This window comes from Trichoderma evansii (genome assembly GCF_050947405.1).
Source record: "Trichoderma evansii strain SZMC 28006 chromosome Unknown GGI43scaffold_18, whole genome shotgun sequence".
Classification (NCBI taxonomy): Eukaryota; Fungi; Ascomycota; class Sordariomycetes; order Hypocreales; family Hypocreaceae; genus Trichoderma; species Trichoderma evansii.
In genome coordinates this window covers 334,905-357,642 of record NW_028145188.1, presented here as the reverse complement: position 1 = coordinate 357,642, position 22,738 = coordinate 334,905, and the positions used below count along the sequence as shown (strand labels likewise).

Sequence of the window (22,738 nt, the reverse complement as noted above, 5' to 3'; positions counted from 1 at the left end):
ATGGATAGCCTCTCGGCCTGGCGCTGGACAGGCGCAAGTCACGATACCCCCGGAAGAGGTGTTTCCGGCATGGTCAGGCTCGGCCAATTTGCGGCGCACAATCGTGATTATGTGGTGGGCATCGACTTGGCTGCCTTTGGCGGCATTCCCGTATCCTCAGGTGTAGAGACATTGTAGTGCTCTGTGCTTCTTCAGCGTTTGCTGGATTCCGGATCTGGGCTAGTCATTTTAGGTACGTCGATGTGATATCCATCTAGCTGAAAGCTGGAACTCCTTGCCGGATGACTAGGTGAAAGTGCTTGAAATATGTGTCCTGCAGCTTGATTGAATCCTGACAAATGTCTTATAGCCTGGTGTGATGTCCGCTCCATTAGCTACACTTTACACTCCAGCGCAAAAGAGCTTCGTCTTTGGGCCGTCATTCTCGTTGATATAATTCTGTTAGACTTGGTCCAACCGCGAAAACATGTCATCTGGTGTCCAAACCGCCTCAACCTGTAATCTGCACACATGGTGGCAAGACGGGGGAGTCAAGGACAGCAGGAGAACCCGCATCTACGAAAACAAGGTACGACAATCTCAAGTATACCGCGTTCAAGTGCGTAGCGTGCCCCCAGCCGGAATCACTGATGCACCGTGGTACGACTCTTTCGTCTACGAGTCGATTCCCCGAGGTGGTAATGGCTTCTTCAAAACTCCCGTCGACTCGCCAAATCCCCAACAGTTCACCAAGGAGGAATGCAGCGACGGCGACGGTATCAGTGAGTTGGAGCACAATGCCAATCTCAGCATGGCGTGGTCACAATTCGAGTATGATGGCGATGTCGAAATCAAGATTACGCCTTGCAACGGATTCGAGCTCAACCAAGTTACCATCCGGCCTACTGCATTACGTCTTGAGGCCAAAGCGCTGTCGGATGCCGTGTTAATTCGTGTTCCCCGAAATCCAAATGGCTTCAAGTTCTCTGTCGAATTTAGCGATGATATCATTGATTACTTCTCCGATGGAACCCAATACGTCAAGCAAGGCCACGGCCACCTAGTGGGCAGGGAGCCCAGAAATGCGCTGCTCATATTTGCAAGCCCTTTCCTACCAGCAGCGACGACTCCTCCAATGTCCGAGAGCAACACGACAGTCATGAAACCCGGGCCGATCTACGAGGGAGATTGGGGGTCCAAAGCTATTCTCTACTTCCCCCCTGGCGTGTACTGGATGAACTCGACGCAGGATGGACAGAGCCCAAGACTTGGACAGAATCACATACGCCTACACGAAAACACGTACTGGGTACACCTCGATCCCGGCGCATATGTAAAGGGTGCGATTGAGTACACCACAAAGAACCAACACCTCTATGCCACCGGCCATGGCGTCCTCTCGGGGGAACACTACGTCTACACAGCTAACCCCAAGGAGGGCTACCACGGCAAGAAACATGACTGGGAGAGTCTTCGCATGTGGTGGCACAAGCTGCCAGTACCTGGACAGACATGGCGCTGCGCCGGGCCCACGATCACAGCCCCGCCGTTCAACTCGATGGACATGAAAGACCCGCATGACAAGATACACGTTTCTGCAATAATTCAGGACTACAAGCAGGTCGGAGCCTGGTACTATCAAACCGACGGCCTGCAGTTGAACTCTTACTCCAGTATGCGCGATGTGTTCTACCACTGCAACGACGATGCCATCAAGGCGTACCACGGCCAAGTCGACGTCAATCGGGTCACGGTGTGGAAGATACACAATGATCCAGTGGTCCAAATGGGGTGGGATCTGAGAGAAGTGAGTCATTTCAGCCTTCGCAACCTGTGGGTGATCCATACGCGGTACTTTAAGCACCACGACTACGTGCCCGCCGCTATCATCGGCGCGTCGCCTTTCTACATAAACAAGGACGACCCACCGGAGAAGCGAAAGAAGCATGATTTCAAGAAGCAGCTCGCTGCGTCCATCACCAATGTGGTTTGCGAAGGCCCCTGCCCGGGCCTGCTGAAGATTTCGCCTCTGCAGAGCTATGATCTCCAGATCAGCAACGTCGAGTTTCAACAAGAACTGAACCCAGTTCCTGAAGTCGCAGCAAGTTACGTTAAGGGAGTTGACGATTTTGAATCAGGCAAGATGGCGATTGAGATCAATAATTGGTCTATCAACGGGGAGAAGGTTACCATGGACAAGTTTCGCAGCAATCAGCTGGGTAAGCTCAACATTGATAAGCAGTACTGGAAGCAGTGGAAGATCAATGAGGTTGAGCAGCCGGTCTAAGGCTATGAGAATAGAGTGCAATACAAATTCACATCTTGGATGCTGCTGTGGAGGGTATACCACTGTAACTGAACTCTATGCAGTGGCCATCCAAAGGCACTCATCTAGTTCAATAAGCGAGATACTTTTTTTTGCTACACTTTCTCTACTGGTTCTAGTACCCCAATGTGATATACCTTCTCCTTGCTATTATCTATCTTGTAAGGAATCATTTCTCTTGTCTGATCTAGATGGACGCTTCCCCACCTCAGGTACTCCGCAAAGGTTCCCGGCTCACAGTCTGCGTTTTCGTTCTCTGGCTGATCTAACAGATCCGCTAGGAAATCCTTTCCACCAGGATGGCCATGGGAAAGCTTCAGCGTCGAGGTATTCGCCAGCGCATCATGTACAAACTCCTGTGCTTCGAGCCATCTCTCACGCACTTCATTAGACTCACTGCCGTCCAGTTTATCCCTTCGCGTCGCCAGATAGCTCAGCTGCAGAGGACCAGACCATTTTGTTTTCGGCTGCACATAGAATGTCTCTTGCATAGCCCTAGCGAAGAGTATATTCTCCCGATAATACTTTGGCCCATCGAAGCCATCACTAGGATCAACGAGCTTCCGAAGCCGCTCAAGGGCTACGGTTTGAGCAAGATAGTCCGTGAAGGACTCCATTGTCACGTCTAGCTCAAGCTTACTCTTGCTCAAGGGAGGATTCAACAGCGGCAGATGCCTCAAGAGGGGATGTTTGTGAAATCCATCAGCGTTAGTGACTCCTATCCACATGTTGAGATAGATGTCATGCCAGCGCTTGATGAAGGGGTTGTTCTTCTTGGCCGCGATGAAGCCGTTTATCATGTCATCCCCACCGGGACGTAGGCCGAGCACGAAGCCAGCCATCTCATACGGCGTGGCCGGGTCCTCAATCTGTCGCCAGCAGATGTCTTCGACGTGTCGAAATAAGAGGCTTCCGGCATCAAGCCACACGCCGCCATATAACCATAACAGGGGCAGTCTAACTATATCGCCCGAGTGCTGCCCCATACTTGGCCCGTCCATTGTGCCATGCAGGAACGCATTCGGCAGGTATTCATCAGGAACCAAATGGCGGACATTCGTCTCAGAGCCAGGGACGCAGTCAACGACGTGGACTGTCCAGTCCGGCCCGAGACGGCGGACCCAGTTGATAACGTTACGACGACACCATGGCCGCATGGAGAGAAAGCCGGAGTGCCAGAAGGCCCAAATGTTCTTCTCAGAGCTCACAGCGTGGCGGGTGGTGAGCCAAGCTGAAATTTCTTCATCACTGCGGTGATCGGTGATGATGGGGGAGACGGGGACCAGATTGGGCGGTAAAGTGGATAAATCGGGCGGATTTGCAATTACCGGGGGGGCGATAGGAGGATACAGCCTGGACGTAGATGGGGGCATGATGAGCTTCCAAGTTTGTGGGATAAGCCTATGAAAAGGGAGTTGCGTCGGTTCAGACGACTCGGACTGTCAACTAGGTAGGGAGTTTATAAAGCCCCATAAGCTGTGAACAGTGCTGTCGAGACGTCTTGTGTCTTGATGGATAGAAGCTAGCTCCACCTGAACGTTTCATCCGCCTTGGTCTGGATCCTGTCCGGTTGTCTTGGTGGTCTTGAGATTCCACAAGCTTTGAGAATAGCTGTAGGATGAGTTCTGAGTATAAGGCCAGTATCTCAACAGTTTTGATGCGGTGTAGAACCGATCTACTCGATCTACAATCGCACTTGCCCCATAGCCATCTGCTTCTGTCTGTTTTAAACTTTGTCTTATAGGGAGAACCACTACACTATATAAAAGCTATGATTTAATTTAATTATTACCAAGTAATTTAAGTGATTTACACCTAGCTAATTTTAGTTTTATAAACTTATTAAATTTTATAACCTTATTTTTTTTTTATTATACAATTATTAATATAAAATCCTTTTATTTGAACTGTAGTGGCCTGTGCATAGGAATTTTCTAAAATACTCTCTATTTTAATATAGCTTAAATTAAAGCTTTTATAAAATATAAAAATTATTTAAAAATTATTTTCTTATAATTTAAAATATGTTATATATAATAATATTTTTCAAATATTTTTATTTTATTTTTTAAAATATAATATAAAAAATTTAAAAATAAAATTTTAAATTATTTTTTTTTAATAAATATTTAATATTATAATAAGAAAATTTAAATATAATATTTTACTTATATAAATTATATAAAAATTATTAATACACTTATTTTATATAATAATTACTTATAAAAATTTATAAGTAAAATTTATTTTTAATTTTTATATATTTTATTTAATTAATTTAGCTTTGTTATAGCTATATTAAAACTTTAGTAGTTTTGGAAAATCTGAGTGCACGGGCCACATAGCGCAGTGCACGGGCCACTACGGTTCAAATAGGAATTCTTTACAGTCCAATTAGGAGGACTCTTAATATATTAGCTTTTATTGCTTATCCAAACTTATATAATTATATTTATAAATAGGTATATATAAATAATTTGTAATTTAATTTTATAATAATTCTATAATTTTTTTTTTAAATCAATAGATATTTTGCATAGTATACCTTTCATATTATGTAAAGCTCGTATAAGAATCAAGGTAATTTTTAAGGCCCCTTGAATGCGATAGGCAATAGTTCTTGTTATATCCACATATACTACCTCACTAGCAACCATGGGATCTATCTAGGATCTTTACAAACACATGTCAGCTTACATGGGCCAATCCCAAGTAGTCTATTCGCCCCCCTTCGACCGAGCACCATCCCGAAAAAGGTTTTTTAATGCGTGTGGGATACTGAAGGATCAGATCGGCGAGCTGTAGATATCTAACTACCTATACGACTATACGGTCCCCGAGAATGCTGCCTGTGCTACCCCTTTGTAACTTCATGCTTTACCTCTGGATCTCGGATCATAGCTTATTGAGTATACGAATTCCGCCAAGGACACACGTTACAGCGAGGATGCGTAGTGGAGATTATGATGAAGCTTTTGATGGAACCAACACCAGAAGGCGGGACGATTAATCCTACTTTTTGGAAGATGGAAACTTTGGTGTTGAATATATACATACAACGTGCTATATGAGGCATGTGGCGTGTCTGAACTTTCGGTTATGTAAAAGCTGGGAAGAAGGTCGCCTTGTCCCGTGTGCTTTATTGTTAGTGTCGCGTGCTGTTTTCTTGAGTAGCTAACCTCCTGCAGACGCATCCATTTTGCGTGAGACTTCATGTTAATTCACCCCGCCATGTCTCCCTACAAAGCCATTGTTCTTGACCTGAATGGCGTTCTTCTCTCGTACGGGGGCACAGTCTCCTCAAGCGTCTTGAAACCCAGCCAGATCAAGAACATACTCGACTCGCCAACATGGTATGACTATGAATGCGGGCACCTATCCCGTCAAGATTGCTACGAGAGAGTCTCCTCCGAGTTTGGTCTTGATGTCGATGTCTGGACCCAGACCCTGGACCAGCTCACCGAAACGGTCCGACCGCATTCTGAGTTCATAGACGCCATCAAAAATATCAAGGCGGCCTTTCCAGATATCAAGGTATATGGAATGAGCAACATTTCAGAGCCCGACTATGAATTTTTGAAGCCAATGATCTCCGTTTGGGGCGTTCTGGATGGATTCCAGGCAAGTGGGCAGACTGGAGTGCGAAAGCCAGACAATGCTTCTTATATCAAGTTTCTCGAGACGTATGAGCTCGATTCAGGAAGCTGCATATTTATAGACGACAGGGTTGAGAATGTCGTTGCAGCTGCAGCATTAGGATTCAAAGGAGTGACGTTTAACAACTCAAAAGAGGTTGAGAGGACGATCTGGAATTTGCTGGGCGACCCCGTGAATCGCGGCGTGGAGTATATGGAGAGAAACGCAAAGAAGATGATGCTGGAACTGAGCACTGGAGGAGAACAGCCTGATAACTTTAGCCAGTTCATCATTTTGGAGCTGACTCAAGACAAGTGAGTTTCAAGAATGCCCCGTGACTTTTGAATCTTGCGAAAGGCAAAGGACAATCGACCGCTGACAAGTATGCAGGCGTTTGATCAAGCTGGACAGAAGAGAAGGGCCAACATGGAACTATTTCCACCACTCGAATACGTTCATGGGCACGACTTACAGCGATGACTGTGATACTACCTCCTACGCTATGTGCACACTGGATGATATCCCCGCCCATGAGAAGCAGGCAGCGATGGATGCCATTCTTAATAACCTCAGCCCGGATAACCTACCATTGGTAAGACTCATCTGGTCTCCCTTTTTCTAATACAGTTTTTTGACACATGACGGTGTGCACAGTGCTGGTTTAACAAGAGCCGCCCTCGTCTCTGCCACGGCATCATTGCCAACGCCTTCCGCTTCTTCTGCCTTCAAGGTCAAGGCCACAAACTTGCACAAACCTATCTCTTCCTCTGCCGCCTGCTACGTACTAAGACCTATGAGCTCGGAAGCCGCTACTATGAGAACGTTGACTACATGCCTTACATCCTCAGCAATCTGTGCTCGCGGCGGCCCAAGGACCCGTCGTTGTCAGAGATGCGCGAGCTATTGATGAATGAAATCCGGGACCGGGCAGGGTGTGACGATGATGTACTGGGAGCGGCACTGAGGACCTTGAGTGCCCAGGCCATGGGAGTGCCGTACGCGAAGAGAGATGTGCGAGTGCTGCTGGAGAGCCAACAACTCGATGGCGGTTGGAACAGGGTCTGGCTGTTCAAGTACGGCAAGGAGGATATCAAGGTTGGCAGCAGGGGCGTAATTACGGCTATGGCTGTCAAAGCCTTACGGCAATGCGCAAAAGATGAAGGCAGGGCGATGTAAACATTTGATGGCAGTATATGAGGAGCTCTTTACATGTAGATAGGCGTTAAGACTCTACAACGGCCAAAATAGTTAACAGCACGTATATACCAACCAGATTATTTCTAGCAAGATTATTAAAATACCTAAAAAAAACTTACACTTATTACGTTTCTTTATTAATTTTTTTTTAGTAAGGTCGTAGGAACTATCTACTCTACTACTTTCTTTCTTAAGATGTATACTATACTCGCACATGTCACAAGGCATATATGAGGCCTGCACTGAGATTGCAAAATACTCATTCTTTTAGCATCTATAATTCATACTATGCGATATAACATTATGTAATATATCTAACGTGGAAGGATGGGCGTTCGTTTCATTCAAAACTATGTTGCCAAATCGGGTAACATACCTAACTAGGCATCTACATGTAGTTTTGACAAATACGCTTGCAATACGCTTGCAATTCTACTGGTCCACTTGCAAAGCAACAATCAATCCTTCAACGAGCAGGGCGATAACTCTTAGTTGCATGCGGCAGGAATAATATATCGGAACGTTACATGCAACAACGGCAAATCCTTTGCTTCCTTTCCGGTCCCGCAGTGGAACATGCGGGGTGCATTGAGATAAGCAAGCTCTGTGTTCGAAATAGGCGAGTTGAAAGCTTATCCAAACAGGATGCAAGTCCTGCGAAGTCCTGCGAAGTCATGCCGCTTGACTGAATTTCTCATTGCAAAGATTCCTAGTCTAAGGAAACAATTACGCTCGGGGGCATTTTATTTTCATCTTCACTTTAAACTTTTTCTCTCCCATTTTCTTCTTTCCTTCTTTCTAACATGCTCGTTAGATCGTGCACGCCATGGCGGTCCTGATCCTACAGTCTCCTCTCCAATGGTATCTCTTCGCCGCCATACTCTCATTCATCTACATAGCCTCTTTCCTCTTCTACAACATATTCCTTCATCCTCTCCGTAGGTTTCCCGGTCCTCTTATCAATAGAGCCAGCGTGCTTCCCAAGCTATACTTCCTGTCTCGCGGTCGTCTTGTCTACCACGTCAAGGACGTACACACACAGTATGGCCCGGTAGTTCGCATTGCTCCCAACGAGCTTGCATTCACGGATCCTCAAGCATGGGAAGATATTTTCATTCGGCAGCCGCCCGGCATTGCCAAAACTAGCCACAGTCACGCTTTGGCGCCAGACATGGCGTTCTACAACCCATTCAACGACCAGCCGCCTTCCATTATCAGCTCGTCAGATGAGGCGCATCATCACCTTCGGAAGAAGCTGGTTCCTGGTTTCAGCGACAGGGCGATGAAAGCTCAAGAACCACTCATCGGCAGCTACGTTGATTTGTTAATAAGGAGACTCCGAGAGAACAGCACCGATGCCACGGGGAGGCCTCAAAGTGTCAACATGCGCGACTGGATCGCCTACGCTACCTTTGACATCATCGGCAGCCTCACATTTGGGGAAGACTTTGGATGCCTCGAAGGCAGTGGCTATCATCCATGGATCGCGCTTGTGCTAGGTAGCTTCAAAGGCCGCGTCAAGATTCAGATCTTCAAAGCCCTTGGGATTCTGACGCCTGCAAATTGGATTATGAGGCGGCTGGGTGTTGGGTATAAAGCCCGCCAGATGCATTTTGAGCTAGTCTTGAGCAAGACGGAGAAGCGTATTGCGATGGGCACGGACAGAAGCGATTTCTTAGACACGTTGGTCAGAGATGGAATGAGCATAGATGGGCTGAAGAGGAACGCGACATTGCTGGTCAATGCTGGAAGCGAAACTACTGCGACGCTACTCACGGGGACAGTATACCTCCTTGCAATGCATCCGGACGTCCTACAGAAACTGGCGGCCGAGGTCCGAGGTCGATTCCAAAGACGAGAGGACATCACCCTCAGCAGCGTGGCTGGCCTGACTTATATGCTCGCTGTCCTGGATGAGACTCTGCGGGTCTATCCGCCCGACGGAGTCTCTTCGCCGCGCCTGGTGCCTGCTGGGGGCCATGAGATTGCCGGGTGGTTTGTTCCCGGGGGCACCCGCGTTGGAATCTGGCAATGGGCCATCAATCGCGACGAAAGGCTCTTCTTCGAGCCATCTCGCTTCGACCCTGACCGCTTCTATAACAAGGGAGACGAAAAGTCGAGATACGCAGGCGATCGGATCGACGCGGTGAACGCGTTCCTAATGGGGCAAAGGAGCTGCATCGGGAGGAATCTAGCTTATGCTGAGATGAGACTGATCCTCGCAAGGTTGATGTGGGAGTTTGACATGTCGATTGATGAGAGCAGCAGGAATTGGATGGATGGGCAAGAGAATTTTGAGCTGTGGGTAAAGCCAGATTTAAATATCTATTTGAAGACGGTAGATAGGGGCCAGTAGCCGGTACGTTATTCACGATGATGGCTTCCTATAGCAATCCATACACCCGCAACTGCTTCTTGTAATCTTGTCCATGGTCATGTGCCACTTTACAGCCATATAAAGCAGCCTAAAGAAAGTTGGCAGAGGCCATATTGCGCTTGATTTCACACTGGAGCCGTCTCGATGCATGCCGTTTACTTTCAAGTCGTCAAGCCCTGCTGAATCAGACCATAGGGTAACAAAGTGCATAATCAACCTTTCACGCCCTGCGCACGCATCTTTTAGACGGCAGCAGGAGATATCAGGTTCATTGTCTGCACGTTCTAAAGTCACTAAACTTCATTTGACACTGGCGCGTCTCGTATCTCTGTACATGTATATCGAGTCGCGAACTCGTGCGACAGTACCTGATAAATACCCTTGAGTACTTTAAGATTAATAGCCAAAGACCAAAATTGAGCGCAGCTAACCAAACAATAAATTGATTATCCATGGTGCCTTGATACTATAATCAGCTTTTGAGAAATAATAGAAAAGTTATCAAGAACTTGAATTCTCCACTACCCATGGTTATAGGTGATAGGTCTTTACATTCTAAAGCAAGGTACGTATGCAAGAGCAAAAGAGGTTCCTAAACTGCACTCTATCAAACGGCCTAGAATCCCTAATAAAGATGCAACAGGCGGTGAATGGTGTTCCCAGACCTGTATCAAGCGTTTCTTTCGTTTCCGAAAACTTTTGCATGGCGCACCAAGTCTTCAATCTATAACAAGCTCCCAAGGGCCAGGATTGTTAATGGCTGAGACTCGTGGAGGAAGCTTCCACTCTGCGAAGCCATAAGCTGCTAGTTTGGCAACTACATAAGTGTCCTATTTGGTCTCTGTCTTTGACAGCTCTCTTGTGTAAACATCACCCCCGCTTTTCAAGCTGTTAGTAGCTTTATAAGATAGGGGGGAATTTTCACAGACTAATCCGGCCCGCAACTTACCGTGAGCTTATATACGTATCTTCTTCGCTCCGCGCTGGCCAATAAAGCTAGCTTTATTTTATAGGCTTGGAATAAACGCTAGCTACTAACCTCATATTGCTATTTCTGACTTACCGTTCGCTAGTAATCCTACTAATCGCAAATAGGTTGTTGATTTATGTGGGTTCTGAATGACTACCTGATTAAGCTGCAAGTATCTTGTCCCCTACCCCTTCGCTGCTTATTCTGGGGGTACAGCGCTGGCTACTTAATTGTCAAAAAAATTTTCAGGGAGAATAACCACTTGATAAAATGATGCTGTAAGAACCCAGCTTTCTATGATCCTTAATTACCTCAGAGATACAGCTTTGCTCTTTAGCCTAATGCAGTAAACACACTGCTATAAGTTTATAATAACTATCGCCCATGACCATTTCGGGTTCCACCTAGCCTGGAGCTCTCTCGTCTGGCTTCCAACAATATACACTATTTAATCACAGTACCTTGGCATCTATCCCACGACACCTCCATTGGCCTATCTAGCCGCCGTATTTGGTCTGGGCCTCGGCGGATACGCGCTATTCCGGTCCGCTAACAACTAGAAGGATCAGGTTCGTCGACCAAAGGGGGCCTGTCTCGTATGGGGCAAACCAGCAACCTATATCCTAGCAAAATACTGTACGACGGACGGCGCTCAACACGAAAGCATCTTGGTCTGCAGCGTTTGGTGGTTTGGTGGGGCAAGTCGCGACACGCAAACTACGTTGGAGTCTTGATGCTCAGTGCAGCCATGTGTGCCATAGCAGGTACACCCAACCGGATGGTCTGGCTCTATGCCATTTTTATGCTGATACTCCTTGTCCATCGATATCTACGTGATGAAGAGCGATGCCAGACCAAGTATGGCCAAGCTTGGAAGGATTATTGTGAAGAAGTTCCCTGGCGATTAGTCCCTGGTATCTGGTAATTCTTCATCTAATCGGTGTTTCAGAGAGCACTATGTTGAGAGAGATTTCGAAGTGTTAATGTATTTGGGGGGGATGAGGCAAGTTTTACTCATCAATGTCTGTAAAAGAAGAGGCTTTATCGGAAATTAATAATGAGAACATGAAGTTAATATAGTAATATAATAAGTAAAGTATATAGAATAGTAACCAATGGGATTATTACTTCTGTTATATATATATATATATGTAACGATCCGTTATACCGTTAAGCCAAACAGGGCAAAAGATTAGGCCAATAATCACTATTGTAGCAATTACTGTAACGGAACCAACTGTTTATAAGGGATTCAACTGTTACGGGGAACCAAGTCGTAACAATGGTGCAATTGCTAGCCAGGACGTAAAACCATTTGGCACACCATTACATGTCCTTTTTTCCGTTCCAAGAGTTGTTTACATACCAACTGCTGAAATAACCGAACTTCTGCTCTCAAATGGGGCAGCCATTGATGCTCCTGATGTCAACGGCTGCACACCGCTTGTGTTAGCTATTAGACATCGGCGGGATGCAGATATTGAAATTCTTCTAGACAATAAAGCAAACTCAAACGCATCAGATAGTACGGGAATGACAGCATTGCACTACGCTGCGAAGTATGGGTCTGCGGATGTCATCAAGAAGATTTTAGCAACGCGATCTGACGTAGAGCGACCTGACGTAGAAAGGCGTGATAAATGCGGATACAGCGTGCTTCAACATGCTGCTATGAATTACCAAGAAGAATCGTATAGTGCTCTTCTTGGGGTTCTACCTGAGGCTAAGATCGAGACTTATCTTGCTGAAGTACTACCTATATCCCTTAAGAATGGAGCAGTACATATTTACCGGAGTATTGCTGATAAGATAATTGATGTCAACACACCGGATAGAAATGGTTGGACGAGTTTAGATGTCGCAAAACAGTATGGACGAGACTTCAAAATTGAGTTACTGAGAAAGGGGGCAGTAGAAGGCAGCCAGAAAGCAAATGTTCCAACAGAATGGAACACCAATGACAGACACGCGGATGTTCTGGTCTCCCAAGAGAAGAAAGAGGCTTGGATGGAAAGTATGCTCTTCATTCTCTTCGGTCGAATTCAATCTCAATCAACGATCTCTTAGCTAACAAATGCATTTTAGCCTACATTAGTACTGATACGCCTTCTGTAATATCCGGCAGCGTACGCGCAAACTACTGTATACCAGCTGACGCAGGAAACTTTTACTTCGAAGTAGAAATCTTGCAAAAGACAGATAAAGAAACAACGTGGGTAATTGCACAATTGGCAAGATAATGGCCGCGGTTTGACATTTTGCCCGCCCATAGAGACACTGCTAACGTCCACATCTATTTAGACAACCAAGCGCCGTTGCAGTCGGCCTCCTTCAAGAATTCCACCCCTTAAATTCACTGGTTGGTTGGAATAATGGCTCATGGGGATATCATAGTGATGAAGGTTCACTGCTTTCAGCCGATAGTTTCTTAGAAGCCATATGTGATACATATGGAGTAATATAGCTGTCGATATGAATGAAAAGACAGCTTTGTTTACCTTGGATGGCGTCAAAGCTGGTAAGTACCCAGTACTTTAACCTTTCAACGAGAAAAGAAAATACGAAGTCTTGTTTTCAAAGCGGCTTCTGATTCTAGAATATAGGAAAAGTCTTAAAAAATGTTACGGGTCAACTCTATCCAGCAGTTTTATTCTACCAAACGCAAACTGGTTTTACTCCTGTCAGAGTAAGAGTCAACTTTGGAGAAGACGATAGTCGCAAATTGAAATATGGTCCCGGTTTTGCCACCGGGAATTGATAGCAGTTAGTATTTGATATTCGTAACTAGATGTTATATAAGCCTCGTAGTTTGATTATTATTTACACTTTTCTTACACCCCCCAATAAAGCACATTAAATAATAGAGAGGTGGCCTCTTTGAAGATAAGCAAGCATAAACTTAGTCTATTCTAGATGTAATCTATTATTGTTTATGGTAAATATATCATACTAGCCACATATTATAATGTTAGAATCAAAGGATGCAAAAATGAAAGATACTGAACGATTATAAATGATGATAAATAATGGGACAGGACTCTGAATTCCCCAACATCTGTGAATATATGTGGCTGGCTCACTGTGATATTGTTTTTTACGCTAAGTGTGCATAGCAGCAGAGTTGTGTCTATTGAAGCAATTGAATGAGAAATAAACAATGATCTTTGTTTCATCTTCAGCTGAGTGAAAAGCCAAGGCCAATTAATTGGTAATGAATTTCTCAATTCGTTAATTTGTTCAGTATACCAGGCAAATTTGTTTATAAAACTCTGGAGAAAATGGTTTCCCTTGAAGAAAGTAGGGTAGCGGAGTCATAGCTGGATTGATTTGTTGTCGAGTACGTTTAAAATAGTTGAGATTCAACGGCTGTAGATGACTATCAAAATAAAATTGTCGACAAATGACGTTTGATGTGTGTAAAATGTATTGTATACGCTCCCTAACAAGTGCCGTGCAAAAAAAGCAGTGTTTGCCTATCACTGTGACGTGGTTTAACAAGGGATAAAGTGAATGTAGTGCTGCCCAACTTTTCCAGACCTGTAGTTTAGTCGGCTTCTATATATATCTTCCTCGAATCACCAAAGGGCATCCCTTTTTCTCCATTTTTGAAACGGAAGCACCATCCATATCAACATGCCCAACGAATCAGAGTTTCCGCACCAACTGACCGCATCCGGCAACTTGATGTATGCGTGCTCATTTTTCCACGTGTTCCTGAAACAGCCCGCGTTATCTAACTCAAGTAGGTCTCCGACGGTTAAGACCTCTTGCGACGTCCGGCCTGAGAGGTAGAGCTTTAGCTCTCGCCCCCAAGATCTGTTGGTGCGGGCTTCCCATAGGTCACGCTGGCTTGGTAGAGGGACAGACTGGAAGTTTTTGTAAGGAGGGTTGGATTGGGCTGCGTGAGGTGGGATTAGGCCTTCGAATAGTAGCTCGACAAGGCCGAGCAAGGCGACGATCCTGAATAATTAGTTAGGAATTGAAACGCTTCAATTTGGGACTCAAATGCATTTGTGATTACCGTCTCAGAGATTCCCTCAATACCCAATGGTGTCTGTCTGATCTTTCCGTGAAATCACATGTATCCCAGTCAATGCTCTCAGTGAGGCAAGTGAAGAGTTCCTAAGTTATGACAATGCAAACGGTAAATATTATTGGACAACAGATTAATTGTCCAAAACAGACTGGATTGAGTTAACCTACTATCATAATTAAGAGCAGAGCATTGGCGCCATTTCGTTCCGCTGTCTCGGGATCCTGAGCTTGCAGGAGGATATATATGATGACCGCCTGTAACGCAGCAAGTTGGCCATATGAGTCCAAGCCTTTCTGCTATAGAAAGACCAATCTTGTGAGTAAAAAATCAACTATCGTAGTAATCATCATGGGGCAAGAAAATGGTACCTCTTCACGCAATCTCTGTCCCTCAGAGGATATAGTCTGCCAGACGAAATCTGCGTTGGTTTCCGTCCGGGAATAGAACATATCCACAAGGCTGGCGCAAATGGCAAGCCTCTTGGGCAAACATTGATGCTTCCCCATCTCGCCACATTCTGGAGCAAGCCTCTCGTCTGTGTAGCAAGGCGCATGGATAAACGGAGGAAGGCGGTCTCCTAGGACGAGCATCTTTGGATAGCCAATAATTTGTCCCAGGACGATATTGGTCAACATGCAGCCTTTTAAGATTGGGCGGCTTCGTAGGGACCCTTGGTTGAAGGGAGTTCGCACAGTTACGGTGGACGCGATGTCATCGCACGAGGTGATGTTGCACTCCAAACTAGATTCACCTGAGAGAGATGGAGGATCCCAATGTGAGATTGGAGCAGAAATATCAGGGGTAGCTACACAGGCAGATGTCCATGTCTCGATGACGTTTTCGCCTGAGCATTCGGACTCGGGCATCATTTGCAGGCCAAATTGGTCTTCAAAAGTCCCGGGGGCAAAATCGCCAATGCCAAGTTCGAGACTTTTCGTATTCAAATGACCGGTTTCCAAACTATCGGCGATCATCCAGTTGGAACTCGCATTCTCATCATTCATGGCCACACCAGTTGAGACTCCATCAAAAATTGCTGGTGGGGCTCCAAAGCCACTGTGCTCATATTCGAGAGCTTCAGTGTCCACAGCTTCCAGTCTGGGGACTTTCGAACGGCGCGAGACCGAATATGGTGATGTGTGGACATTGCGTATATCACATGCCAGGTTGCGCTCAGCACAGCGTGAACATGTCGGAGTTGCCCGGTTGCATCGTAACTTTGATTGCCTGCAGTGGGTGCAGGATTTTTGGCGAGAGAACGGCATGCTTAATTCTCCGCGGATACAGAGAGGCACAGTAAATACAAACTGGATCGACCCAAGATACGACTGAAGAAAGTCCTCGGGGTTGATCTTGAAGTTTCAGTTTACGGCAGTGGATTAGTAATGAGCTTGCATTGCTAGTGAACTAGCTTGGGCTTTTTTCAGGATAGTTGACCCAGAAGCTCGGCATCCAAGATGCTGGCGGAGAATAGGGGCCGATGTCCTCGGAGTTCAAGTGGAGACCAGCCGCGGACTTTGTGGATCCTGTTGCAACCCCCTGGCCAGTACGTATACAGTGTTGATTGCTTTGGCATCTAAAAGATAGTGACATGTAATGAATGGAGGTTCGCGTACGGAGTATATATAAATATATATATGTATATAAACTCAAAAAAAACTCGAAAAGGCATTGAATCAAACAACAATAAGTCACAATTCTCAACTCTCAATTCAACTCCCATCTTCATTTATTCGCACACAGATCATACTTGCAATGGCGCCTATCCGCATCTGCATCATCGGACTCGCTGCAACCTCCAGCGCGGGTTACAAGACGGGTGAATGGGGTATTCAGCATTTAAACTCTCTCAAAAACTCTCCTTACTATCAGGTTGTTGGTATTTGCAATTCATCACTTGAATCCGCCCAAAAGTCTATCGAATCGCATAAACTTGGCCCCGATGTCAAGGCCTACAGCTCTCTCGATGAGGTTGCTAGTGATCCTGAGATTGACATGGTCTCTATCGTTGTCGCTATTGGTAAACATTACCAACTCATGAAACCTCTGCTTGAGCACAAGAAGGACATTCTAGTGGAGTTTCCCATTGCGCCGACAGTTGCAGAGGTTGAGGAGTTGGCTGCTCTGGCCAAGAGTGCTGGAGTCAAGGTCATCAGTGGCTCCCAGGGCCGTGCCCATCCTTTCTTCCGACGTATGAAGGATTTGATCAAGTCTGGTGCCATCGGAGATGTGGTAGTCTCTACGCTCAATGGCCATAACGCTCTTATGGCTGTACCCATGTGGCCAGAGTCGCAGTCAATTTTTCTGAACATTGACTCTGGCATTAGTCGCTTGCATCTGGTTGTCGGACACAGTGAGTTTTATCCAATTATCATATAATAATGGCAAGTAGAAAGAACGATTCTAACAAGACCCAGTCTTGGACACTCATTTGAATATCCTCGGGGATTTCAAGGATGTCCAGTCGACCCTCAAAACCCAAAACAACAAAACGAAGCTCGTTGATAATCAAGGCAACACCACTCAAGAAAACTTTAATATCACGGCTCCAGACACAGTTCTTCTCCAGGGAGTTTTGGAAAGTGGTGCTGTTGCGTCATTCACTATGCGCACCTCTACTGACACAGTCGACAACACCGGCTTCCGGTGGATCATTAGCGGGACTAAGGGAGAACTTGAGTTGACAAGCGATCCCGGCATTTTCCACTGGGGTCCTACAGGCCTGAAGCTGAAGTTGAGAGAATTCGGAGCAGAGGCAAAGGAGATTGACTTCAACCTAGGTGAGCCGGAACATGTGAGCCAGGTGTCTTATTCAGGACAAAATGTAGCGAGGGTATACGAGGCGTTTGCCAAGGGCGAAGAGGATGGATACGCCACTCTTGAAGCTGCCTTGAAAGTTCACAAGGCCTTGGAAAAAGCCAAGCTTAATGCAGTCTGGGCATAACCTGGACAGAGAATCTGTAAAAGCTCGTCTGCTTTCACAAACTCAAGATTACATGATAGTAATTTAGCCACTATAGACTCTATGATTGATATTTTGGATAGTATTATAAATTCCCTACAGAATTGAGTGATTTAAAACGAGTAGTTATTACTCATGCCATTAGTCACGGCCGGGGCGCCGAATAATAATTTTCTTCAAAAATTGTCATTAGAAGAGAGCTACATGTACAAAATGGCGCTATCTCGAGACATCTTCATGACTAGTAGCCATGGACCAACGTTGTCTTTCCTTCAAAAATTTGGTTGAGAAACCGAACCCGTCTCAACTGGACCCTTGTCGACTGTGTTTCCAGTCTCTGGTTTGTTATACGCAGCAGCTGTTGGCGTGGGAGTCTCACCGGCCGCCTTTGTGAGAGGGACTTCCGCCGGCGGCCTCTGATCATAAACAACCTCATTGTCCTCGTCGATGATGATGCTGCACTCGCCGCAAGGAACAGGGATGGGAACCTCTGCTGAATCCGCAAAGTGGATTGGAATCAGATTCTCGAGCGCTGCTCTGGCATTGACGCGCTTCTGCCACTGAGCACTGGCTACATTCCCTGGCAGGACTTGCGCATTGCTAGGATTGGTAGAGTACTGCTGAGCTGGCCATCCGTAGGCGCGGTACATTGGGTCATTTGGTAATGCGCGGAAGCCATGGTCTGAAGCCGTCATGATTGCCTGTTGGCCGTTGGCTCCTGGATATTGGTACGTTGCCCAGCAGAGGGAGTTGGCTGTCTGTGAGTCGAAACCGTACTTCTCAATGAAGTGCGGGAATGCGCTGTTCGCAACAAGTCGAGGGTCATTAGGAGTGTGGCTGAACTCCCATGTAATGGGAGGTTCTGGCTTTCCGTAAATCGAGCGCAGCACTGAACAGGGTGCCCAGATGGCAGAAAGCCACTGCTGGAAGTCGGTGCCTTGGCGACGGTTTGCTACTCCATTCACCAGACGACAGACTTGGTTGCCGAAGGGAGCTCTACCTTCCCAAAGGCTGCCCATAGGGAACTCGTCACTTTTGATAACAGTCAGTTTCACGCAAATTATACAATTCAAAGCGTTTGATGAGATTCTGCCAGCACTTACACTTGGCACCGCGCAGGGTTTCCGGCTTGGGCCATGGTACGATACCATGATTTACGCCATGTAGATCCCCATTGGGCTTTGGCATATTCGCTATCAGGACCACGTGCTACAAAAGAGTAAAAATTGCTCTTGTTAGTATCACCTGCTCGTCAAATGTTGCTGTGGAAGAGACAAGATGTTGAACACTCACGGTCATAATGATATACACTCCGGCCGGCATTACCCTTGTCAATACCCCAGGACTGGTTATCACAAATCTTTTTCAACAAGTTAGCATCATTAAACAGTTTCTTCTGAACTCTTATACAATCCAACTCACCTCATCAAAGCCGAGGCCATATTTGCAAGTGTAAGTCACCGCACAGTCATCAGTCGTCTTCGGGTCGTATGAAGTCTTGACCCATTGGCCCAACTTCTGGGTCTTTGATTGCTTCGGTGGAATCTGAGGCTGGTTGGGGGGTGGACGAGGAACAGGATTCGATTGCCCACGACCTCCTGTGCGTACACCGGCCACAACACCAACAGCTTGCAGAGCAGCAGCCTGTTTTGCTTTGATTTCGCAGGCGGCGAAGACGGCAGCAAAGGTGGCTGCGAAGACAGGCTCAAAGGCGATGCCAAAAGAGAAGATGGCAGCGGCAGCACCTTGAGATTAAAAAAATTGGATTGTCAGCCACAAGTTAAAGGTGTTTGATGGGAACGAAACGCGAAATCTTACCTGCAGCTGTTCCTGCAGCCGTAGCTGCTGCTGTGCATGCCACAGTCAGGCCTGCAAACTTGCCCACATTGAGTCCTGGATTTGTATCTTGTCCATTTAGCCCAACGAGGTCGAGGCTGGAAATACTTCCCTTGGGGGATGCCCTGAAGCCTAAGCAGCAGTACGATTGGAACCCGCCGTGGCATGTCTGGTCCTTTAAAAGGCCAATAGCTGCCTGCTTGATGTAGTTGTTGGTGTTGAATGCTATGGCTACGGAGCCAGAGCCCAGACAGCCTCCGCCGCTACAGGACAGACCGACGCCATTCCAGCCTTCCCATTCACATGTGCCCATGTTGGTGCCAGATGCACAGCATAGAGTCTCAAGCTCGCCATTTTTGCATACCGTATTGGAGCTTACGCCGTTGACCTGTCCATTCGACGATGTCTGAGGAAAGTAGCCTGAGGCGCAGGTGTCGCCGCAGAACGTCCAGTAACACGAGTTCATGTTGGTTGCTTGACTTACGGCGTATCTTTGGTTCTGCTTGAGCTCGAGCGCCATCGCGGCGGATATGCCGTTGGCCGTCCCCACGCCGAGCAGATCCGAAGTGCTGGTTCCATTAGTATCGTCCTGGTCAACCGACCAGATCATGACACCGCCAATGCAGAGCTTGTTCGCCGCATCCATTTTCAGCTTCATGGTTTGGCCGTCGTCATAGCTGACCCACTGATTGGTATCCCAGGTAAGCCACTTGACTGCAGCTGTCGAATCGAAAGAAGCCTTTGCCCCGGGCTGCCCAAGAACCTGAAAGATCTCTGCATTGGAGAGTGTTCCGGCTGAGTTGGAGCATGGGCCGGGTTTACCACCGGAGCTGAACTGACAGATTCCATTGGGCGTGCTACACGTGGGATCAGACAGAGTGAAGCTGCGGCCGTACCAGCCCAGCCCCAGCGTGACATGGGCTGGATCAATACTATTGCGCCATAGCAAGTCTAGGCCGAGCTTGATTTCTGTGAGATTTGTGTGAGGCAGGATATAAGGGCCAGTGAACTTGTTGGTTGAATCCCATACTCCGTGGATGTCGTAGCTCATGAAGTTGAACCAGTCAAGGCTACCTTCCAGTCCTATAAGAGTTGGCGGCTTTAGCGTTGAACATTCACTTTGAACAGAAGAGAAAATAGAGCAAGTAAACAAACCTTTGAGATCGAACCAGCGCATGTACCAGTAGCTGCTGGGCAGAGTTGCGCTGATACCGTACTTGCTGCCCCAAGCAGCACGCATTTCCTTGACAAGAGTCACAAAGTTTTCGGTGTCAGCCTTGACGCCTCCTCGATCAGGAGCGCCAGGATACTCCCAGTCAATATCCACGCCTAAGGCAATGTTAGTCTTTTGTTTGTCATTACTATAACATCGATATTAATCTGCACCAACCATCAAAACCGTACGTCTGCATGAAGTTGGTGAGAGATTTGATCCACTTTGCCCTGTTTCCAGCAGTGCTGGCCATGTCGCTAAATGCAGTCTGGGTGTTTGGGCTGTTAGTTGCGTCATTGAACGACCACCCGCCGACAGAGATCCACGTCTTGATGCCGGGGTAGGTAAACTTGAGATCCGTAAACTGGCTGTATAGAGCAGGATCTCCAGCGTTCATGGGCATCATCTCAAAAGTAGATGGGTTGAAATATGCAAATGCTGGGATTGAAGGCAATCAATCAGTGTTTGCTTCTATTTTGAGTTGAAATATTTTTCAAGTCGCTCACCAAAGTTCATATGTGTGAATCCAGTGAGATCCATGTCTCCTGGTAGACGGCTATTGCATTTGAGAGTGGCAGACCTTTTGTGGATGTCAGTAAAAACGAATCTATGACACTAACACCGTGAAATAGAATTTGCGTACCAGCTCTCATAATAACCAATTCTCCGTTGGATGGTGGTGCTTCCACATGAGGGCTCTTGAGCAGGGCCGCAGCCTCCATATCCTGTCTGGCAACCAGAGCCACAGAAATCCTGATTCGTTCTGTTAGTAAGAACTTTTGATAGGAAATGCAGACAATATCTCACATCAGTAGTACCACAGAAGCCATATTTGGAACAGCAAACGTTCAGCGGACAAGTCGCGTTGTTTGGAGGAGCGTACTCGCCACACTCAGCCTAAAGAGAATGGTAAGGTAAGCAAGAAGAAAGGAATTTCAACAGCAACCAAAGAGAGAGAACAAACTTTGGCGTCACAGTTTGAAAGGCAGTTTCCGGAACCGCATTCGTCAGGACTGTAACCACAGATTCCTGTCTTTCCACAACATGCACCGTTCACGCAAGGCGTTCCTGGTGCGCAGAGACCAGTTCCAAGGCCATTTCCGCCTGATTGACGTTTGCTGAGGAAATGTGGATGATGACCGCCGCTCTGGCCCTGGTGGCCCGCTGAATGGCCTTTGAGGGCGAGAATGAGAGGGTTGACATCAGTACTAGATGTGTTCTGAAACTTAGGTGTAGATTTTGAGTATTTCTCATATAGCGGCTTATAAAGAGTTTCGTTCTTCTCCGCCTCCACACCAGCTATTGCGACAAGCGCAACTACCAGGCAATTGTTCCAAATCATCATTGTTTTGACGACTCAGTCAGTCATCGTATCCACGAAAAGAGACTGAAGGAAATATATTCCTGAGTTGCCGAAAGTTTCGTTAAACAGTTATGAGAGCCATGTCTGCCAGTTACAAGCCAATACTGGACTTTCGGCTCTCTGACCCCATTCGTCGAAATCCTACCGCGCCAAAATTGCCCGCATCAGACAACCATTACAACATCTCTCAGCCGAGCTACGCCTATGGATACGCTTCTATGACGATGGAGACTGTCGGTAAATGCTGAAGGATTTCTGAAGGATTCGAAAAGCGGCCGCGTTATTTACCTGACACGGTAATTATCATACGGTTAATCTAATAGTTCCATCAATCGAAGTGGCTTTGGCCCCCCGACTCTTGGCGATCTTAGCGCCCGATGTCCCGAATCTAAGCTACATAGAGTTATGTGTAAGCGAAAATCGGTAGTCTTTGTTCCTACTGGCTTGGGTCTAACTTTAGCTGTACAACGACCCGAAAGGATGGGTGTATAACTACGATCCTCCTCGGCTATTGTCCATTGACTATCAACAAAAGTTCACTTAGCTATAATATGCGATCACGTTGATAAGCAGCGGGGTCATGAGAAAAAAGCCCACACACACGCTTTACGTTTTTAAACTAGAATATATCTCTGATATCACGTTGTGCCGTGAGGAAGTGGATGCATGTCTAAGTCTACAGAGTCTCGGCTTTCTTTTGTGGGATTGCAAAAAGTTTATGCAAGGCCTTTAAGCCCAGCCCGGCTTCTTGAGAAGTGCCAGTTACGCTCTGTGGTCTCTATCATCCCCCGTGTCCATTCTTGTCTTTATGGGTAGATGGATTGATTCATTCATCCACAACTA

The 22,738-nt window shown here is 46.6% G+C and overlaps 9 protein-coding genes across 9 annotated transcripts; 6 read left to right on the top strand and 3 right to left on the bottom strand.

Annotated features, from left to right (window-relative positions):
• The first annotated feature begins 297 nt into the window (after positions 1–297).
• GGI43DRAFT_429154 (glycoside hydrolase) lies at positions 298–2,333 on the top strand. The gene has a single exon (XM_083209062.1). The coding sequence runs from the start codon at positions 467–469 to the stop codon at positions 2,264–2,266; it is 1,800 nt and encodes a 599-aa protein (XP_083058089.1). The 5' UTR covers positions 298–466; the 3' UTR covers positions 2,267–2,333.
• GGI43DRAFT_411692 (uncharacterized protein) lies at positions 1,913–4,008 on the bottom strand. The gene has a single exon (XM_083206749.1). It carries the CDS (start codon positions 3,676–3,678, stop codon positions 2,401–2,403), a length of 1,278 nt encoding a protein of 425 aa, XP_083058088.1. The 5' UTR covers positions 3,679–4,008; the 3' UTR covers positions 1,913–2,400.
• Positions 4,009–4,927: 919 nt separating this feature from the next.
• On the top strand, positions 4,928–7,228 carry GGI43DRAFT_411691 (HAD-like domain-containing protein). Its single transcript, XM_083206748.1, has 3 exons — positions 4,928–6,255; positions 6,332–6,533; positions 6,596–7,228. The coding sequence occupies exons 1-3, from the start codon at positions 5,519–5,521 to the stop codon at positions 7,115–7,117; spliced, it is 1,461 nt and encodes a 486-aa protein (XP_083058087.1). The 5' UTR covers positions 4,928–5,518; the 3' UTR covers positions 7,118–7,228.
• A 307-nt stretch (positions 7,229–7,535) lies between these two features.
• Positions 7,536–10,023, top strand: GGI43DRAFT_411689 (cytochrome P450). The gene has a single exon (XM_083206747.1). The coding sequence runs from the start codon at positions 7,965–7,967 to the stop codon at positions 9,492–9,494; it is 1,530 nt and encodes a 509-aa protein (XP_083058086.1). The 5' UTR covers positions 7,536–7,964; the 3' UTR covers positions 9,495–10,023.
• A 389-nt stretch (positions 10,024–10,412) lies between these two features.
• GGI43DRAFT_411687 (ergosterol biosynthesis ERG4/ERG24 family domain-containing protein) lies at positions 10,413–11,533 on the top strand. The gene has a single exon (XM_083206746.1). It carries the CDS (start codon positions 11,084–11,086, stop codon positions 11,408–11,410), a length of 327 nt encoding a protein of 108 aa, XP_083058085.1. The 5' UTR covers positions 10,413–11,083; the 3' UTR covers positions 11,411–11,533.
• Positions 11,534–12,018: 485 nt separating this feature from the next.
• GGI43DRAFT_386167 (SPRY domain-containing protein) lies at positions 12,019–13,243 on the top strand (the record flags this gene model as incomplete). The annotated part of the gene is made up of 5 exons (XM_083203753.1): positions 12,019–12,499; positions 12,571–12,697; positions 12,787–12,887; positions 12,950–13,003; positions 13,089–13,243. 5 exons carry the CDS (start codon positions 12,019–12,021, stop codon positions 13,241–13,243), a joined length of 918 nt encoding a protein of 305 aa, XP_083058084.1.
• Positions 13,244–13,772: 529 nt separating this feature from the next.
• Positions 13,773–15,925, bottom strand: GGI43DRAFT_429150 (Zn(II)2Cys6 transcription factor domain-containing protein). The gene is made up of 4 exons (XM_083209061.1): positions 14,890–15,925; positions 14,689–14,817; positions 14,507–14,607; positions 13,773–14,445 (listed from the first exon to the last, which is right to left on the bottom strand). The coding sequence occupies exons 1-4, from the start codon at positions 15,784–15,786 to the stop codon at positions 14,061–14,063; spliced, it is 1,512 nt and encodes a 503-aa protein (XP_083058083.1). The 5' UTR covers positions 15,787–15,925; the 3' UTR covers positions 13,773–14,060.
• Positions 15,926–16,276: 351 nt separating this feature from the next.
• On the top strand, positions 16,277–17,465 carry GGI43DRAFT_429147 (Gfo/Idh/MocA family protein; the record flags this gene model as incomplete). Its single annotated transcript, XM_083209060.1, has 2 exons — positions 16,277–16,874; positions 16,939–17,465. 2 exons carry the CDS (start codon positions 16,277–16,279, stop codon positions 17,463–17,465), a joined length of 1,125 nt encoding a protein of 374 aa, XP_083058082.1.
• Positions 17,466–17,653: 188 nt separating this feature from the next.
• On the bottom strand, positions 17,654–22,179 carry GGI43DRAFT_429145 (carbohydrate-binding module family 18). Its single transcript, XM_083209059.1, has 11 exons — positions 21,497–22,179; positions 21,340–21,429; positions 21,176–21,285; positions 21,039–21,112; positions 20,710–20,970; positions 20,475–20,648; positions 19,302–20,402; positions 18,906–19,228; positions 18,777–18,843; positions 18,587–18,692; positions 17,654–18,515 (listed from the first exon to the last, which is right to left on the bottom strand). Exons 1-11 carry the CDS (start codon positions 21,875–21,877, stop codon positions 17,756–17,758), a joined length of 3,447 nt encoding a protein of 1,148 aa, XP_083058081.1. The 5' UTR covers positions 21,878–22,179; the 3' UTR covers positions 17,654–17,755.
• Between the last annotated feature and the right edge of the window lie 559 nt (positions 22,180–22,738).

Excerpts from the sequence above, each read along its gene's own strand:
- GGI43DRAFT_429145 (XM_083209059.1), bottom strand. The coding sequence starts at position 21,877 with ATGATGATTTGGAACAATTGCCTGGTAGTTGCGCTTGTCGCAATAGCT. Across the intron at positions 20,971-21,038 it reads ATTCACACATATGAACTTTG|CATTTGCATATTTCAACCCA; the intron begins GTGAGCGACTTG and ends CTTCAATCCCAG. Across the intron at positions 18,844-18,905 it reads ATGGCCTCGGCTTTGATGAG|ATTTGTGATAACCAGTCCTG; the intron begins GTGAGTTGGATT and ends TTGTTGAAAAAG.
- GGI43DRAFT_411687 (XM_083206746.1), top strand. The coding sequence starts at position 11,084 with ATGGGGCAAACCAGCAACCTATATCCTAGCAAAATACTGTACGACGGA.
- GGI43DRAFT_429154 (XM_083209062.1), top strand. The coding sequence starts at position 467 with ATGTCATCTGGTGTCCAAACCGCCTCAACCTGTAATCTGCACACATGG.
- GGI43DRAFT_411692 (XM_083206749.1), bottom strand. The coding sequence starts at position 3,678 with ATGCCCCCATCTACGTCCAGGCTGTATCCTCCTATCGCCCCCCCGGTA.
- GGI43DRAFT_411689 (XM_083206747.1), top strand. The coding sequence starts at position 7,965 with ATGGCGGTCCTGATCCTACAGTCTCCTCTCCAATGGTATCTCTTCGCC.
- GGI43DRAFT_429150 (XM_083209061.1), bottom strand. The coding sequence starts at position 15,786 with ATGCCGTTCTCTCGCCAAAAATCCTGCACCCACTGCAGGCAATCAAAG. Across the intron at positions 14,608-14,688 it reads CTCTGCTCTTAATTATGATA|GAACTCTTCACTTGCCTCAC; the intron begins GTAGGTTAACTC and ends GTCATAACTTAG. Across the intron at positions 14,446-14,506 it reads TTGAGGGAATCTCTGAGACG|GATCGTCGCCTTGCTCGGCC; the intron begins GTAATCACAAAT and ends CTAATTATTCAG.
- GGI43DRAFT_411691 (XM_083206748.1), top strand. The coding sequence starts at position 5,519 with ATGTTAATTCACCCCGCCATGTCTCCCTACAAAGCCATTGTTCTTGAC. Across the intron at positions 6,256-6,331 it reads TTGGAGCTGACTCAAGACAA|GCGTTTGATCAAGCTGGACA; the intron begins GTGAGTTTCAAG and ends ACAAGTATGCAG. Across the intron at positions 6,534-6,595 it reads GCCCGGATAACCTACCATTG|TGCTGGTTTAACAAGAGCCG; the intron begins GTAAGACTCATC and ends CGGTGTGCACAG.